Source organism: Vombatus ursinus, unplaced genomic scaffold, assembly GCF_900497805.2.
Source record: "Vombatus ursinus unplaced genomic scaffold, bare-nosed wombat genome assembly UNPS02014779.1, whole genome shotgun sequence".
NCBI classification, from domain to species: Eukaryota; Metazoa; Chordata; class Mammalia; order Diprotodontia; family Vombatidae; genus Vombatus; species Vombatus ursinus.
Window position 1 is genome coordinate 36149600 of NW_020954557.1, and position 16736 is coordinate 36166335.

General features: G+C 37.7%; 1 protein-coding gene across 4 annotated transcripts in view; it reads left to right on the forward strand.

Annotated features, from left to right (window-relative positions):
• The window catches only part of ZNF385B (zinc finger protein 385B), a 491057-nt gene extending 490039 nt beyond the window's left edge, over window positions 1–1018 (forward strand). For all 4 annotated transcript variants that reach the window (XM_027866018.1, XM_027866019.1, XM_027866020.1 and 1 more), the window contains one exon: window positions 708–1018. In XM_027866018.1, the coding sequence (XP_027721819.1) occupies window positions 708–926 (219 nt within the window). In that variant the 3' untranslated portion in view covers window positions 927–1018. The remainder of the gene's footprint in view (window positions 1–707) is intronic.
• The last annotated feature ends 15718 nt before the right edge of the window (window positions 1019–16736 follow it).

A 16736-nucleotide genomic window follows, 5' to 3' on the forward strand; every position in this document is an offset into this window, starting at 1 on the left:
AAGGTCTCTTTCAACTCAAATATTCACTTAATAAACTATTAAAATAGTTTGAACTTAATTTCTATTTGTACCCAATTTTAAGGAGTATGCATTTTCTTCTAAATTGAAATACCTTTAAACTGACTTCCCTATCATATATCTCTTCTGCTCCCCAATGTCATAGATCACATTTTTTAATGCCAATAAAATTCCCATGTGTTGAAACTCTTTACTTAGGTAGTTGAATAGAATGTCACTCAGATATTGTAGAAAGTTTCAGTGAGTTGTATTAAGGGTCAAGAAGACTCCTGGGAGTTTGAATTGAGCTCTGAAGTCTAAGCAAAGAATCTTCTGTGTGGAATGATAGTGCTTTATTTTTCTTGCTAAGTAGCACCGTAAAATAGATTGAGTATTTGAGTATCTCCTGCTACTCAGAGGAGACTTTCCCATGCTCTAGTGCCCAGAGGCAAAGACCGCCAAAAAGGGGTGAAGTGGAAGCAAATTAAAGTTAAGTTATGCCAGGAGACGTACTGCCAAGCATATGAAACATCCTTGTTTCTTGAGTTCTGAGTCTGGAGTTAGGATTTTAACAGCTTGAAGAAGCTTTCTGCTATTAACATATTACTTGGGAAAATCTATTTGTGTCAATATTGCTGTCATTTTATAGCAACATTCTCTTATTCCTTAATGCTGCCCCCCCACTTCCTTTTTTTCCCCTCCCTCCATAGGCAAAACTTGCATTCCAGAAAGATATGATCAAGCCCCTGGCACCGGCTTTCCTCTCCTCTCCTCTGGCCGCTGCAGCAGCTGTCTCATCTGCCCTGTCCCTGCCTCCCCGGCCATCCACGTCACTATTCCAGGCTCCTGCCATACCACCAGCTCTCCTAAGGGCAGGCCATGGACCCATCCGCGCCACTCCTGCGTCAATTCTTTTTGCTCCATACTAATGGTTAAAAATGATAAGGTTGTCGTGGCCAGTAGGAAAGTTAAGGAAAGTTAAGAAAAGAAGCAAAAAAAAAAAAAAAAGGCAAGGGGAAGGTTGGATAATTTGAAAGGCTTCCCTCAGAATGCAGTAAAACTTGCACCCTCCACTCACCCTCATCCCCAGATGCACTCAAGGATCAGGTTCTGTCATTTAGGAGTCTGTACCTCTTAAGGTCTAGTCCAGCTCTCCTCCTCCCCTCCTACCCTGTTTAAATTCTATGTCTGAGACATTTGGTTTCCTGAAAATAAGTTGGTCAGGAAAGTTCCATCGTCCAAATTCTCTGATTCTATTTCCATGGGTGTGAGCTAACTGGAAAACAATATGGATTATTTTCCTGACAGACTTGAAAACTAGGGTCTTCCTTTTGCTTCTGTAAATAAATCTTTGGAATCCAACTGGGCATACTCATGTAGGGAAAAAAGCAGATTAACAAAAGTGCTTAATGGTGGATAACATCCTATGAATGAATTACCAATGTTTTCTTTCCCGTGTACTGTTGTTGACAGGGATCGTGTACCGTTTTAGACCCAAGTCTTGTTGTACCTTGTGTAGTACTAGAACTGTATCTCCTGTCTGAATTCAACATTTTAATTGCTGTGTAAATGTTAGGAAGCAACGCAGCTTGGAGGTATTTTTTTTTATTTTTTTAAAAGAAAAACAAGATAATGAAGTATTTTATTTCACTTTTTATTTAGAAATATTTTTAAGAAATAGAAAGCCATATACTATAGTTATGATTACTACCTGTTTGCTATTTGTTTAACTTATTTTGACGCTTCCTCATTAGTTTTAAGTTGCTAAGCAATGTACAAACAACAAAAAATACCTGAGCTTCCCAAATGCACATTATCTCAGCTCATGTGTTCTGCAAGAAGACAATGAATCCATGTATTTATACATAAATAATTTCTCCTCCATTTCTAATCTGTTTTCATTTGTAATGATGCTACATAATTTTGTGGCTCCCTAATGCAATAATGTACAGAATATAAAATATTTATAATTAAACAACTAGTCTTTTCTGTTGATTGAATATATTGCAGGTTCTGCCTCCCTGTCCCTCTTTTTTTTAAGTTGATATCAGTATGAGTGAACTACTTGTGATATCAGAGGTGACAGGTATAATAAAAGCAACAAAATAGAAATAAATCTTTTAGAACATCTGTATCTGCAATCTGTAAATGGTAAAATGTCTGTGTATTTTTTTAAATGTACCTTTGCAATAAAAGAGTATGGAAAAAATAGAAATCGGTGTTGTTTGGCAATTATTCCCCCTGCCCACAAGATGCTTCTGACTTGAAATCACCTGACAAAAAGCCTTGAGCAGGTACAAAGATTGTCTCTTATCATCGAACATTTATTTTGCCTTTCTATTTTTGCTGCATATTAATCTGTGAGCTTCGGGGCTTTCCCATGAGATAAGTCTTTATTGCTGGACACTGAGCCCCAAGGAAATCAAGGGGGTGAAGTAGGTTGGAAAAGAGAGAACCATTTTTCTCCCCAGCATAAATCTTGACCACAATCAGTTTGAGAAGAGAAATAAAAAGATGACAGGGGCAGTTAGGTGGCACAGTGGATAGAGCTGAAGTTGAACTGGAGTTGAAGACTCATCTTGATGAGTTCAAATGTGACCCTGGGCAAGTCACTTAACCCTGTTTGCCTCAGTTTCGTCATTTGTAAAATGAGCTGGAGAAGGAAATGGCAAACCACTCTAGTATCTTTGCCAAGAAAACCCCAAATGGGGTCATGAAGAGTGAACACAATGGACAAACAACAAAGATAACTTAAGATAGGTTATTTGAAAGGCAGCTCAGATACATTGAGAATGGCTCACTTTACAAACAAGTACATTAAACTGCATTTGTATGAGACTTTGTGGTTTTCAAAGCTCAATTGACATTATCTACTAATCCTTGCAGTAGTCCAAAGAGGAAACCAGCCCAGATATTAGTGCCCCAATTTCACTGGTGAAGAAAACTAGAAGGAGCAGATTAATTGACTTATACCACAATGGGTCTAGAACTCAGGTCCTCTGGTTCCTAGTCCAGTACCCTTTGTTACTTCTATGTAATGTTATGCTATGTAGTTTGTGATGGTCATTTAAGGGTCTAATTAGGTACCAGCCTAGCATTCAATATTTGAAATTGAATATTAGTTATTTGATCAATAAACACTACTGACTACATACTACACTCTCCATTAGTCTGTGGTTGCATAGTCAGATGCTGTATTATAAAGATCTTGCTAGGATGGGCTCTTCCTTCAGCTTCTCTGTGTAGTTGAACTGAGAAGGTTTTCCTGGTCTCCAAGGACAGTGACATTTCTCTTGATCTTGCGCCGTCCCACCTAGCATTAAAGGAACTCATTGTCCTGCACACCTCCCACCTGAAAAATGTTCTGAGACTATAGTTAAATGGATTGAAGAAGCTTTCATTCGCTGATCTGATTTATAGCATCCTGATAAAATCACTTCAGGGAGCAAGTACAAAAGAATAGCTATTAATTAAGACACCTCCAACAGAAGCAGTAATCATAGTCTTATTACAATCAATAGAAGACATTGAAAAAATACATCTTGCACTATGCCTAATAGGACTAGAGAAGACAAAGTAATCCAAATAAGGACTCTGTCAGGATAGCCTATGAAGAAAGACCTCTAGATAATTTTTTTGAGCCAGGGGTCACTATTATTTTCTTCTCCTTCTCTCTATCTCTCTCTTCCCCACCCTCCCTCTCTCCTCTACTTCTCTGTCTCTCTGTGCCCTCCCCTCTATTTTCTCTCTATTTCTCTGTCCCCCTTTCTGTCTTTCTCTACCTGCCCCCCCCTTTCTCTCTCTCCCTCTCTCCCTCCCCCTTCCTCTCCTTCTGTTTCTGTCTCTCCATCTCCCTCCCTTTCTTCCCCCTCTCCCCCCAGGGATTCTTAACTATTTTGTGTCATGGATTCCTTTAGCAGTCTGATGAAGCCTATGGACCTCTTCTCAAAGTAATGTTTTTAAATGCATAAAATAAAATACATAGGATTTCTAAAGAAATCAATCATATTGAAATAATTATCAAAATACTTATTTTTTAAAAAAAGTTAACAGTCAGATTAAGAATCTCTGCAAGATGAAAAATCACCTTTTTGCCTGCTCACCATGGAATCAAAATTGTCCACAGAGTAGCTGCTCCAACCGATTTTAATTCCCATGAGCCTTAAGAAGAGAATGAATTGGGGCAGCTAGGTAGTGCAGTGGATAGAGCACCGGCCCTGAAGTCAAATTCGACCTCAGACCAAACACTTGACACTTACTAGCTGTGTGACCCTACGCAGGTCACTTAACCCCAATTGCCTTTAAAAAAAAAAAGAAGAGAATGAATGTCTCTGTATTTCACAGGGTATTTAACAACTACTTTTTATAAAGTATATCAATAGAGTAGGACTGTTGCAATAGGTTAAAAAAATTAGGAAAGAAAGGGAAGAAAAAAGAGGAATGAAATGGAGGAGACATTGAACATGTATGCATCTTAAATGGAAAACTAAGAGATATTGGGCAAAATAATAATTGCCAAACTAAATACTGTAGAATGCATCATTATAAAAACATCCCCTGAATGTGTATTTCTCCTTCATCCAAGGAAATTCTAAATAGGAAGTATTATAGTTTGGTGGAAAGAATCTTGGCTCTGGAAGTAGGGTCTGTATTCAAATCCTGCCTTTGATGCTCACTATCTGTTTGACTTCAAGCAAGCCCTTAGGCCTCAGTTCTTTAACTGTATAATAAACAGGTTGCATCGCATATCTCAGAGGTCCTGATCAGCTCTAAATCTATGACTCTATAATTCTCAAGTGTGGAAATGAAAGTGACAAAACTGAATTCTCAGCCTGTAAAAGAAAAATATAAGCTAATAACTGGCATTCATCAAACCTATAAGGTTTGTGAAATGCATTCTCTGTGAATCTCTCTGTCCCTGTCTGTCTCTAGCTCTGTGTGTGTCTATCTCTGGAGACAGACAAGTGGTACAACATTGGTTTGGTCATAAATAATTATATTAGTTTTCACGTATATAACAAGTTAAGATATAAGTAAATATAGACTTTAAGCCCTTTAAGGGCAAAGGATTACATCATTTTTATCTTTTTATTCCCCAGTACCAACATAGTTCCTAGTACACAGTAGGCAATTAATAAATGCTTGTTGATCGGTTGATTGCTTTACATACATATCTCATTTGGACCTGACAACAACCCTGTAATATAGGTGCTAGTATTCCTGTTTTACAAAACAGAAATGTGAGGTTCAAATATATTAGGCGGCTTGCTCAGGATCACACAGCTACCACATGACAAAATTGAGATTTAAACTCCGACCTTCTTGACCCCAAGTCTAGCTTTTTGTGTACTGTGCCATAGGGATCTGGGCACCAGCAATGGCTCAATAATCTTCAAGAGTTTGTACACATATTCCTTCCTTAAGTAAATACATCTGTCAACAGCCCAAATGGTCTAGATTTGCCTCTGTAAAGTGAATGCTGTCCAGACTTAAGAAGCAGCTGTAGTCCATTTCTGATAGGTTTATGATTTTGTTAACATGATGGCAGTCAATTAATTATGAAGGAGACACGTATGCTATTTGGGAAAAAGTCAACTGCTCATGCCAGATGGCTGATGTTCTGAGCATTCGCTTTATAACACTGAGACTCCCAGTACTGTAGCTACAAGATCAAATTCCACTGGGGTAGCTCGTCTTGGTCTTTTTCCTTCCTGCCAGGTAATTAGCTGTGTTGGGATTTCATCAGAGACCTGACAATGCAGGTTTTTCTGCAGGTATGGATTTTCTACAGAAGGGAATTGTCTTGATTGTCCTTGGCTAAGATGTCTAGAACCTGAGGGTATTACATATCTGAAAAGAAGCAATATAAGACTCCTCCATAAACAAACAAAAACTTCCAAATTTGTCACCAAGACAGAACTCTTTATGTGGGAATGAATACTTTTTAGTTATCAAACAACTCATTTTACAGGATTGCCATGTGTAACTTAAACCAAGAAAGAAATCCAATGTATGGCAGCTCATAGAATCTCACAGTTGTAAGGGTCATAAGCCTGTAGGGTCATCTATTTCAACCTTTATCTGAACAAGAATTCCCTCTTAAAGTAAACAAGTTTTTATTTCTCTCTCTCTCTCTCTCTAATACACAAACACACACACACACACACATACACACACGTGTGTGTGTATGTGTGTGTGTGTGTATGGAAAAGAGCTTTATGCCCTAGCAGAGAGTACACAGAGTTTAGGAAAGCAAAGGTGAAAGTCTGCTACTCATTGAATTGGGAGTTAACTGTTAACTGAGTATTCAATTAGATAGTAATAACAATTAACTAGCATTTACATAATGCTTTAGGATTTGTATAGGACTTTACGTATTTTTCTCATTTGATCAGAGGAGGTGATGGATCAATCAGTGATCGGGAAGGTTCTAGGCAGCACACAGCTGGGGCAGCCACATCATTCTACTTCCTTCAATTGTTCCTTAATCTCCTTACCATCCTGATCGCCCTCTTATAGACATCCTGTACCACATCAATATCCCCCTTAAAATAGAGAACCCAGACCAGAACATGATACTAGAAATGTGAAAAGTATAGTGAAACTGTCACCTCTCCCATTCTGGATGATCCCTCTTTTGAAGCAGCCTCGGGTTGATTCAGAGGCAGCTAGGTGGCGAATCTGGCATCAAACACCCGCTAGCTGTGTGACCCTGGGCAAGTCATTTAACCTCTGCCTTAATCCACTGGAGAAGGAAATGACAAACCACTCCAGTACCTTTACCATGAAAACCCATGTGGAATCATGAAGAATAAGCCACAATTGAATAACAAGATTGATTTAGCCTTTTTGACTTCAGTGTGACACTGTTGATTCATTTTAATACTTTTTTCTCTGTCTGTCTTCTTACCATGCTACTGCATTTTAGCTCCTATCCTAAAGACTTGGGCTTCTGATTAGTGAGAGTTCAGCAAGTCTAGGCATCCCTAGACCCACCATGATATACTCAGTCCATCTCTTATCATGCTGCTATTAAACTCTATTATAATAATGAGGTTGTTTTAAGTCTAGGCACCAAAATAATGATCATGAAGGTCTCCTTGATTCCTTTCTTTCTGGTTTTAGGGACTTTATTTTAGATACAGTTCTGAGTTCTTTCACAGTCACTCTGACACCCTAGTTGGGAAAAATTCCTAACACCTCAGCAGAGGTTGGCTTTTCTTCCTCTTCGTATATTTACATCTAACTCTAACTTAGCTCTGATGTCTTTGTGATTGATACAAAACTTTATTTACAGGAAATATTTGGGTAACAAAACAACAAATTATATTATACTGTCTATAAATAGATAGACATTGAGAAAAATTGGGGAAAGAGCCAACCTTTTTTTGAGACTTTCCTTAGCCTGGATCTTCTTCTCCATGATGCCCAAAGAGCCAAGGTTTCTCCTCAATATCTCCCTTCTCTGCCACAGCTCTATGGAACCTTGCTCATGCTTACTCCAATTTCTTGAGCCCAAACATTCAGATTAGAGTTTGCATATTCATGTATTTATTTGTTTACATGTTCATATGAAATTCATATATCAGATTTTTGTTAGTGATATCTGATACAAGCGTTTCTCTCCATTCAAAAGTTTTCCTTATTCTAGTTGTGTTGATTTTATTATTGCAAAAGCTTTTTTTTTTATTCTATGTAAGCAAAATTGTTGTCTATTTTGTCCTTTGTGATTTCCTCTGCCAGTTGTTGGGCTGTGAATTCTGCCTCTAACAATTGTTCTAAAAGATATCTTCTTCTTTTTTCTAATTTTAAAGAATATTATAACCTTTTACATTTAGGATGTTTATCCATTTGTAACTTATTGTGATATATGGTATAAAGTATTGATACGGGCCTGTTTTCTGCAAAACTAGTTTACAGTTTTCTCAAGACACAAGAGGTTTTGTCAAAGAGGAAATCTTCCATTGGTAATTTGTGTACTTGTGTTTATTGAACACTGGCTATCATGTTCATTTGCTTTGGCTTCTGGTGATCGAGTTTGGTCCACTGACCATGTGTTTGTGAAGGTTATGCTTTCAGAGAGTAAGCCCTTGGAAGTGCTTACCAAGCTGAAAAGGCTTCAAATGTAGATAAGGAAATAGATTATATGCCTGTCATCAGAGAAATAGTTTAACTGAATGTGAAGGCTCTCATTACTAGGTTAGCCACATTGACAGATTTTTCAGCGATGCAATTTCTTGAAAACTCTTGTAAATCACTAATGTGTTATGATCTGCATTGGTGGAGGATGAAATTGTAAATCCCTGATATATTAAAGTAGTAAAAAAGCATTGTTCATAAGTGATAGCATATAATGAACTTTAGCATTCCTGACGTAATTATTATAGGGCTCATGTCACTCAGTTGTATACATTCTCATTCATTTCAGTTCAATAGACCTTGATTCCTTCTTATGGTCAGTTCTTTTTTTTTTAATAAAATGGGTTCAGTAAACAAAATAAATGCCTATTGTAGTACAGATAACCTTTGTTGTTGTTCAGTCATTTCAGTCATATCTGACTCTTTGTGACCCCATTTGGGGTTTTCTAGGGAATGATACTGAAGTAGTTTTCCATTTCCTTCTACAATTCACTTTACAGATGAAGAAACTGAGGCAAACAGGGTTAAATGACTTCACCAGGGTCACACAGCTAGTAAGTATCTGAGGTCAGATTTGAACTCATCTTCCTGACTCCAAACCTAGCACTCTATCCACTGCACCACCGAGCTGCCACATATACAAAATATGAGGATCCTTTTCCCAACTCCCATCCCTGCTGATGAATTAGCATTCCAGAGCTAGGTGAGCTATACCTTCACTTCAGGATTCTAGAGGTATCCCTTAGATGTCAGGAGTGATTATTTAATATCATTGACTTGAGCCGCCATTGGTTTGCTTCCCCTCCAGATTATCAGTTAAGAATCATCTAGTTAGCAATGCAAGGACCTAAGACATCTCCAAAAGACTCATGATGGAAAGTGCTATCTGCATCCAAAGAAAGAACTATGGAGTTTGAATGCAGATTGAAGCATACTATTTGCTCTTTTTTTTTCTTCTGTTTTGTTTTGTTTCTTCTTTCTTGTAGTTCCTCCTATTGGTTCTAATTCCTCTTTACAACATGACTAATGTGGAAATTTAAAAATAAATAAATAAATAAATAAGAGATATGTATTTTATAGATTCTTTAAAAGAAATAAAATAAGTTATCAATGGAAAAAAGAATCATCTAGTTATTCAACCTTAGTAGCCTTTAGAAAGGAATATTCACTAAAGTATTACAATAATAGCAGTTAGTGTAAAACATCTCCTCAAAGGTCTGTGACACACTTTCATAGAAGTACATACATAATCAAGGGGAAAATGGGCTCGTTAACCCATGTGGCCAATGAGTAATTCACAGGTTATCAGAACTTATTTTCTCTTATGTGTAACATATTCAAGAAGTTTCCCCTTCATTCTCTTTGCTGGGCTCATTGTGGAATCATGAGTACAATCTATCCTTGGCTCCTAATCATTGCAGACACTACCAAGAGTTGATCCAGGGACAGCATTTAGGACAGGGCTGGAAGATAGGAGCCAATATCATCCTAGAGGTACAGTACACCAATGAGAAGGTTAGCACAATGTTTAGCACATAGTAGATGCTTAATAAATCAACTCATTAACTTGAAGATGATGAGGTCCCTTACCCTCCAGATTCTTTGAAGCTGGCAAGGTCCTTCTCCAAGCAAAAGGAAGGTGGGAAATGGAGATCTGGTCAAGACCATTCCTCTTCCCCTGACCCAGGCAATTCCTTCTCAGAAAGTTCAGCTAGAACTCCATGCTCACTTCCATTTTCAGAATTGTATCCTCCACTCAACCGAAGAATTTTAGATAATCCCAGTAAGTGGTCCTCAGCCTATCCAAACACTATTCCTGTGCATTTGTAATTCAAAGGTGTTTTTGCAATTAGTCTAAAGTTTTTTAATTGATTGATTGATTGAAACATGTTCTCACCTGGTTAAAGTATCAGAGCTAAAAATGAGATGGAGTGATTTCAACTTCACCCTTACTCCATCAGTTCTATCTTCCTCCTCCTCCTCCTCCTCCTCCTCCTCTTCCATTTCCAAATATTTCCAGAAGGCATTTGACTGATCATTGGTAAGTATCAAACACAGAGTAAGGAATTTCAGTGTTCAAATCCTACCTCAATCATTTACTAGCTGGGTGACTGTGCAAGGCACTTAACCTTTTTCAGCCCTAGTCTCCTTATCTGTAAAATGGGGATAATAATAGCACCTACCTCCCAGGGTTGTTGTGAGATTCAAATAATTGTATTATGTAAGTATGTGTGTATATACACACATACACACACACACACTTATGTATATTTTTGCATATATATATAGTGCTTTGTAAAACTTAAAACACTGTAAGCTATTCCTATTTGTTATGTTTACCATCTTCATAAATTCTTTATGACAATAATCTACACATGTAAGAGTAATCTTAGTGAAAATATAAGAAAGTAACTATAAGCTTTTGCAAATGATTTTCTGTAGTGACCAAATGTTATAGTCATGTAGTTGCCTGAAAGGTGAAGAGAATACACAATACCACTGTGTTCATTGTACGTAGATGTTCCTCCCCTCAAAAAACTAGAAGCATGTAAGTCAGTTATGCAAAACATCGCCTCAAATACTCTCCTTCCAAAAGGAATGTCTCACAAATGTTAGGGTCATACAAGTATCCTTGATAAATTCAATCACTAAAATAATTCTGTTCAATGAAGCACCAATTATAAATGAAGCAAGGCTTAAAATAAGGAGATGTATGCTTGCCAAAGGTGTTTTCTACCATTATGGACAATTTCCTGCATAGACGACTCATGGAAAAGGAATTTCATATTGATGATTAGATCCTCCAAAAGCTGTTGTCTGTGGATGATTTTTTTTTTATTACATCAAAGCACAGAACATTACAAGGCCTCATCAATAAGATCCACAATTACGTAAAAGAAAGGTCTAGCGATTCATACAGGAAAAATGTCTGTTGCCCAAACTATGACATAGCAGATCTGTCCGTTGAATTAGGATATCACGATGTTTATCTGGAGACAATATGTGATCCTATAATCTTTGAAAGGCATTGAAAATAGAGGGTGAGACGGGGCTCAGAAACTCATAGGAAGAAAGAAACCAAGCAAGATTGTTTTGGGGAAATCATGCAGTACTTTTAATGATCCCAAATTGTTCCCTATAATGAGTCCATCTTTTTTAATACAAATGTTCTCCTATTGACTTTGTATGTTTGCAAAGCTTAAAATTCTGCAATCACTATATTAAAATTGCAAGTGACCCAGAATCTAATGGAGACATGCATGGTGCTTGCAAATAGGTTTTGATGCATTTCAATTAATGACCAATGTATAAGTGGCATAAATGGATATTCTGCAGGTGATATAGTATAAGAAAACAGAGTGAGCACATCTTGTGGCAAGAATGAAGGGTAACTGTTGGACAGTTGAAGATCTACACTGGTACCCAAAAAATGTAATAAGGACTGGAAGAAATCTGCCAACATGTTGGGTAGATCATCAATGGAAGAACCACAGTGGAAATGGGCAATATTGCACAAGACAAGAAGGTATTGAGTTGCAATCTGCCCTGTAAATGGAATGTCTACATCATTAAAATTCATGGAAATACCAAAGGCTTCCACAAATTCAACTGTAGTTTTAAAATAGATTTCAGTATTTCTATATCTAGTGTATCTTAGTAGGCCCAGTAGACCTAGAAGACATGGAACAAGTAGGTCCTAGTTCTTCGGTATACCTCTCCCCCATTCTCCTATGCTTAAAACATTGCTGGCACTCCATCAGCAGAGAAAACACTTCTTATTTCTATTGACACCAAATGCCAAATCTGAGGAATCTGAATAAGTGAGTATTGACACACCTGAATTGATGTGGTCAGATTGGGAAAAAAAAAAAAAACTGAGAGTACATGCTATTAGAAAATAACAGCAGTATGAGGATTAAAATATACAAGTCTTTCGCTCTTGATTGAAAGTACTTTTTTGGCTCATTATACCGTAATAGCTCTAGTCAAGTGAACACAGGACTAGCTTGAAAAAAAATAGTGGTTTCTGCTGAATCCAGAGGTATAACTCTAATGTGAACACTCACTTAGTTCAGGTTCAGTGTTGTGACAAAATGAGTCACTTACAAATCATTGAACTGTTAACACAAAATATACTTTGCCCTAATACTGTGAGAATATGCAACAAGGATACAATGGTCCTGAGCATCTCTAGACTCTGCTTCCCAGAAGGACAAGGTAATGTTACTTACATGGGCCTAAGGGGATAGATTCCATGTGGCTTGGATTTGTTATGTCCTTCAATGCATCAGGGAAAGCAGGGCAATCAGTTTCCATTGACAGCTCCATCCTAGGTCTGCCCCGTATCAACTGGAGGGTGAGGGTTGGGGAGGTGGAAAAGGAAGTTGGGGCCAATCACATAGACATTAGGTTTCAGGGGGCAGCTCTGTCTAAGTAAAGCTTCCCTGTGTTGCAGATGGGAGGAAAGAGGCAACATCAGAGAAACACTGGTCCTATCACAGGGATGTTTCCCCGAAAGAGGTGGATGGGGCTCTTTCTCTAAGTGAAATGCTTTTTAAAACAAAAGTAAGATTTGGCTGTTTATTATTCTTAATATTTTATTTTGGTTATTTATTATTATTATTATATTGTATTATTCTCAAAGCTTTGAGTGAGGAAGTATCATAGGGTAAAAGGAATAGTGAGCAATCTCTGCCAGTACATAACACCATTTAGTTCCCCCTTCCCCTTCCCCTTCCCCACCAACCCAGAATGTCAAACCAGAGAAGATATACCAAGATACTAGCTGTTCTTTCATCAGAGAGAGGTTCCTTCTTGGGTCCCATCTTACCCTTACCTGCATTAATAAGCCATTTGGATATCAACACTTGTTCCACTTACTTTCTACTAAATTTCATGCATCGGACTGAATGTTAAAAGCAACATTTGAATGATAAAGAGAGAAGACCTTCACGAAGCCTACCACAGAATGCTGGTGTTTTGTATTTTGTATCTCACCTCTCCAAGACAAGGATCAGTGGCATCCTCCTTGTCATTTATCTGTTCATCTGAGGCAGAGAGAAAAATTCTCCTGAGGTGCAATATCATTTCAGACAGCTGGTTATAAAGTTCATGAATCCATTAAAACAAAAGGCTAGCATTTAACCATAACATTTACAGTTTACAATATGGTTGTCATTTGAAATCACTATGTTGAATGGTTAAATACCATGATTTGTTTTCAAGGGAGACACCTGGGACATATGTGCAAGCTCTCAGTTACTTAGAGTCAGAAGATAAGGGCTCCCCTGATAATTCAATTTAATTCAATAAACATTTATTAAAAACTTACTATCTGCCAAGAACTGAGTCACTGGAGATACAGACAAAAATGAAACCATCCCTGCCCTCAAAGAACTTACATTCTACCAGAAAACATGGACATAAAGTGAATATCTAATATATACAAAATAAAATCAAAATGATGGGATGAGAGACAGAGATAGAAAGAAACAGAGACACAGAAACAGAGACAGAAAGAGACAGAGACAAAGACAGACAGACAGACAGACAGACAGACCAAGATAGACAGGAGAGAGAGAAAGAATTGATATTCAAGGTTACTAGAGAAGAGCTCTTTTAGGAGGAAATATTTGATTTGAGCCTTGAAGAAAAATAGGGATTCCAAGTAGTGGAGGGAAGGAAAGAGAACATTTCCAGGCCTAGAAAAAAAAATCTATATAAAGTCAAAGAGATGAGAGAGTGAATGTAGCTGCATGAGAAACAACAAATTGTCCAGTTTGGCTGGAACATAGAATATATGAGGGGAAAGAATACAAAAATCAGTCTGGAAACATAAATTAGAGCCAGATTATGAAGGGCTGTAAAGCAAATCACTAGCTAACATTAAAGGATGGTTAGAAATTAAATAATACATTAAGGTTTGCAAAATGTTTCACACATATTATCTCCTTTGATCCTCACTGTTATTGTTTCCATTTTACAGAAGAGGAAATTGATGTTGAGAAAAGTTAAGTCCCTTACCCAGGGAAATAAATGTTTGAGGGAAGATTTTAATTCAGGTCTTCTTCTTGCCAAATTCAGCATTCTATCCACTGTGCCATCTAGCTACAAACAGAGGTGTTGGTATTTTATCCTAGAAGTTGGTAGCCAATGAAGTGTCTTGAACCAAGTAGTGATATCAGACCTGTGCTTTAAAAATATTAATTTGTCAACTGTGTGTAAAACAAAGGTTAACATTTCAGTGTCATACACCCCCTTTGCAAACTGATAAAGCCTATGTGCCTTTCTTCAGAATGTTTTTAAATGTATAAAATTAAATATATAAGGATTACAAAGAAAACCAATTATATTAAAATATAGTTATCATTTTAAAAAAATGTTCACAGGTACCATGTTAGGAACTTCTGATGTAGAAAATGAAATGGAAATATTTTCCTCATTATGCAACTGAGAAATTGGAGGAGAATCTCATTTTCTTTACTGAAGAACAGAGCACTGCATGGTATAGACTCCCCAGGCTGATTGTTACCTCAAGCTTCACACTGGGGATAGCTATAGTTGTTTGAGTGAAAAATTCCATGGGTCCTAATTGCAGGCTCTTTAAAAACTTGTGGCCCATGTCAGCTTTGAGTGTCCTGATTCCAGCTATCACTCCCACAGATCAATGTGGTTCCCAGAGCTAGGCTGGCTCTATCACCCCCTCAGGAGACTGGAGTATCCCTTTAGGGCACCCCTGCCATTGGTTCTAGGCCCCATTGGTGTGCTTCCTAACCCCATCCCCTAGCCCCATTGGAAAATCAATTTAGTCAACTAGGCTTAAGCAGCTTTTAGAAAGGGATATTTACTAAGATTGTATAGTAATAACAGTTAGTATAAAACATTCTTCTAAAGTGTTTGTGACATTCTCTCCCTCAAATACACGAAGTCCAAGGGAAAATGAGCTTGATATTTGAGAGAAAATCTTGCAAAAGAGAACTCACAACTCCCACTTGCTGGGAAGGAGGAGGAGAAGGAGAAGAAAGAAGCAAGCAAGGAAGGAAGGAAGGAAGGAAAGAAGGAAGGAAGGAGTTATTATTAAAAAGCTAGCATTTATGTAGTATGTTAAGGTTTACAAAACATTTTACAATTATTATCTCATTTGATCTTCACAATGACCCTGGGAGGTAGGTGCTATTCTTTTCCCTGTTTTACAGATGAAGGAACTGAGACTGAGAGAGATTAAGTGACTTGCCCAGGGACACACAACTGGTGGGTGTCTGAGGATGGATTTTAATTCAGGTCTTAGTCCCTGTCTACCATTCCTGGAATACTCAAGAAGTTTCCCATAGTTGTGGTGTAATGTCTTTTCAGGACTCCTTAAGACAACTATGAGATAGGTCGTGTAAGCATTCTTATAACTATATTACAAATGAGGAAATAAACCCAGAGAGATGATGTAATTTATGCTTTGAAGATCCCACAACCAGCTTATGTTGGAGTCCAGATTTTAACTCATATCTTTTGACTCCCAGTCCTGTACTCTTTCCACTGAAAGCCCCTCTTGAGGGCTCAGGCAACCCAATGATTCTAATATATTTAGCCTTTTGAAATACTAAGTAAGAGCATTCATTTATCTAGCAATAACAAAGAATAAAGATTTAACAAATTTGCTTGGACTTAACTATTTTTTATTAAAAGTCTTCTAAATGAAAATTCCTTCCTTCTTAAGCAGAGCTCACTGAGCATAATCTAACTTTTTCTGAATGATTCCACACTATTGTCATTATACTTTAGTATTTCAATAGAATTGTAATCTCAACAGAGTGGATACTACCTCCAACAGTGCAGATCTCATATTATCCAAACATACATCTTATATAACTCTTGTCCATGTCTTTTCTAATCCATAAATTCTCCATAGATGAACTACCCAACAATCTAGAAATCTTTCTTTATTTATTTTAAAATGTCACATGCTGGCATTCAAGCTGTCTGTCCATTATCTCTTGGATTCATTATATGACTACTCACTTCCTTTTCCTAACATACATTTTTCTTGATAATCTTGTACCAGTTTTTTGCATGGAAGTCATCATCAATAACCAACAGACAACTTACACACTCCATGCTCTTTGAGTCACATAGTAAGCAGTTAATTAATACTTAATGAGGAGAGCATTCTGGGAAGATGGAGGAGTAGGTCAGAAAACTTTTCGCTCTCCAAATTTCCTCCACTAAAAAAGGCAGAACATCACCTCAGAGGGAACATAGAGCAGAGGAAAGAAACAAAAGTTGAGGTAAAGCAGTTGTTCCTCCTAAGACAACTTGAGAAGTCTGTAGGACAAACTTGACCTCCAGGGGTGGAGGTTCAGCCTGAATTAAGTGCAAACACCTCCAGACTGACTGTGCTCTGCAGGATTAACAAGAAGCCCTAGAGGCAACTGGGTTGAGAGGCAGCCTCGGCCTTAGAAACTTCCATCTCTCTGACTGTGTGGGGGTTTGACAACTGAGTAGGAGAAGATTGAACCTTCCACTGTTGAGGGACACCAAGCACAGCTGTGCTGACCAGGTGAGTCCCCAGAGGCAGCTGCAAGGGGAGAGGGAGCTAGCACACACCT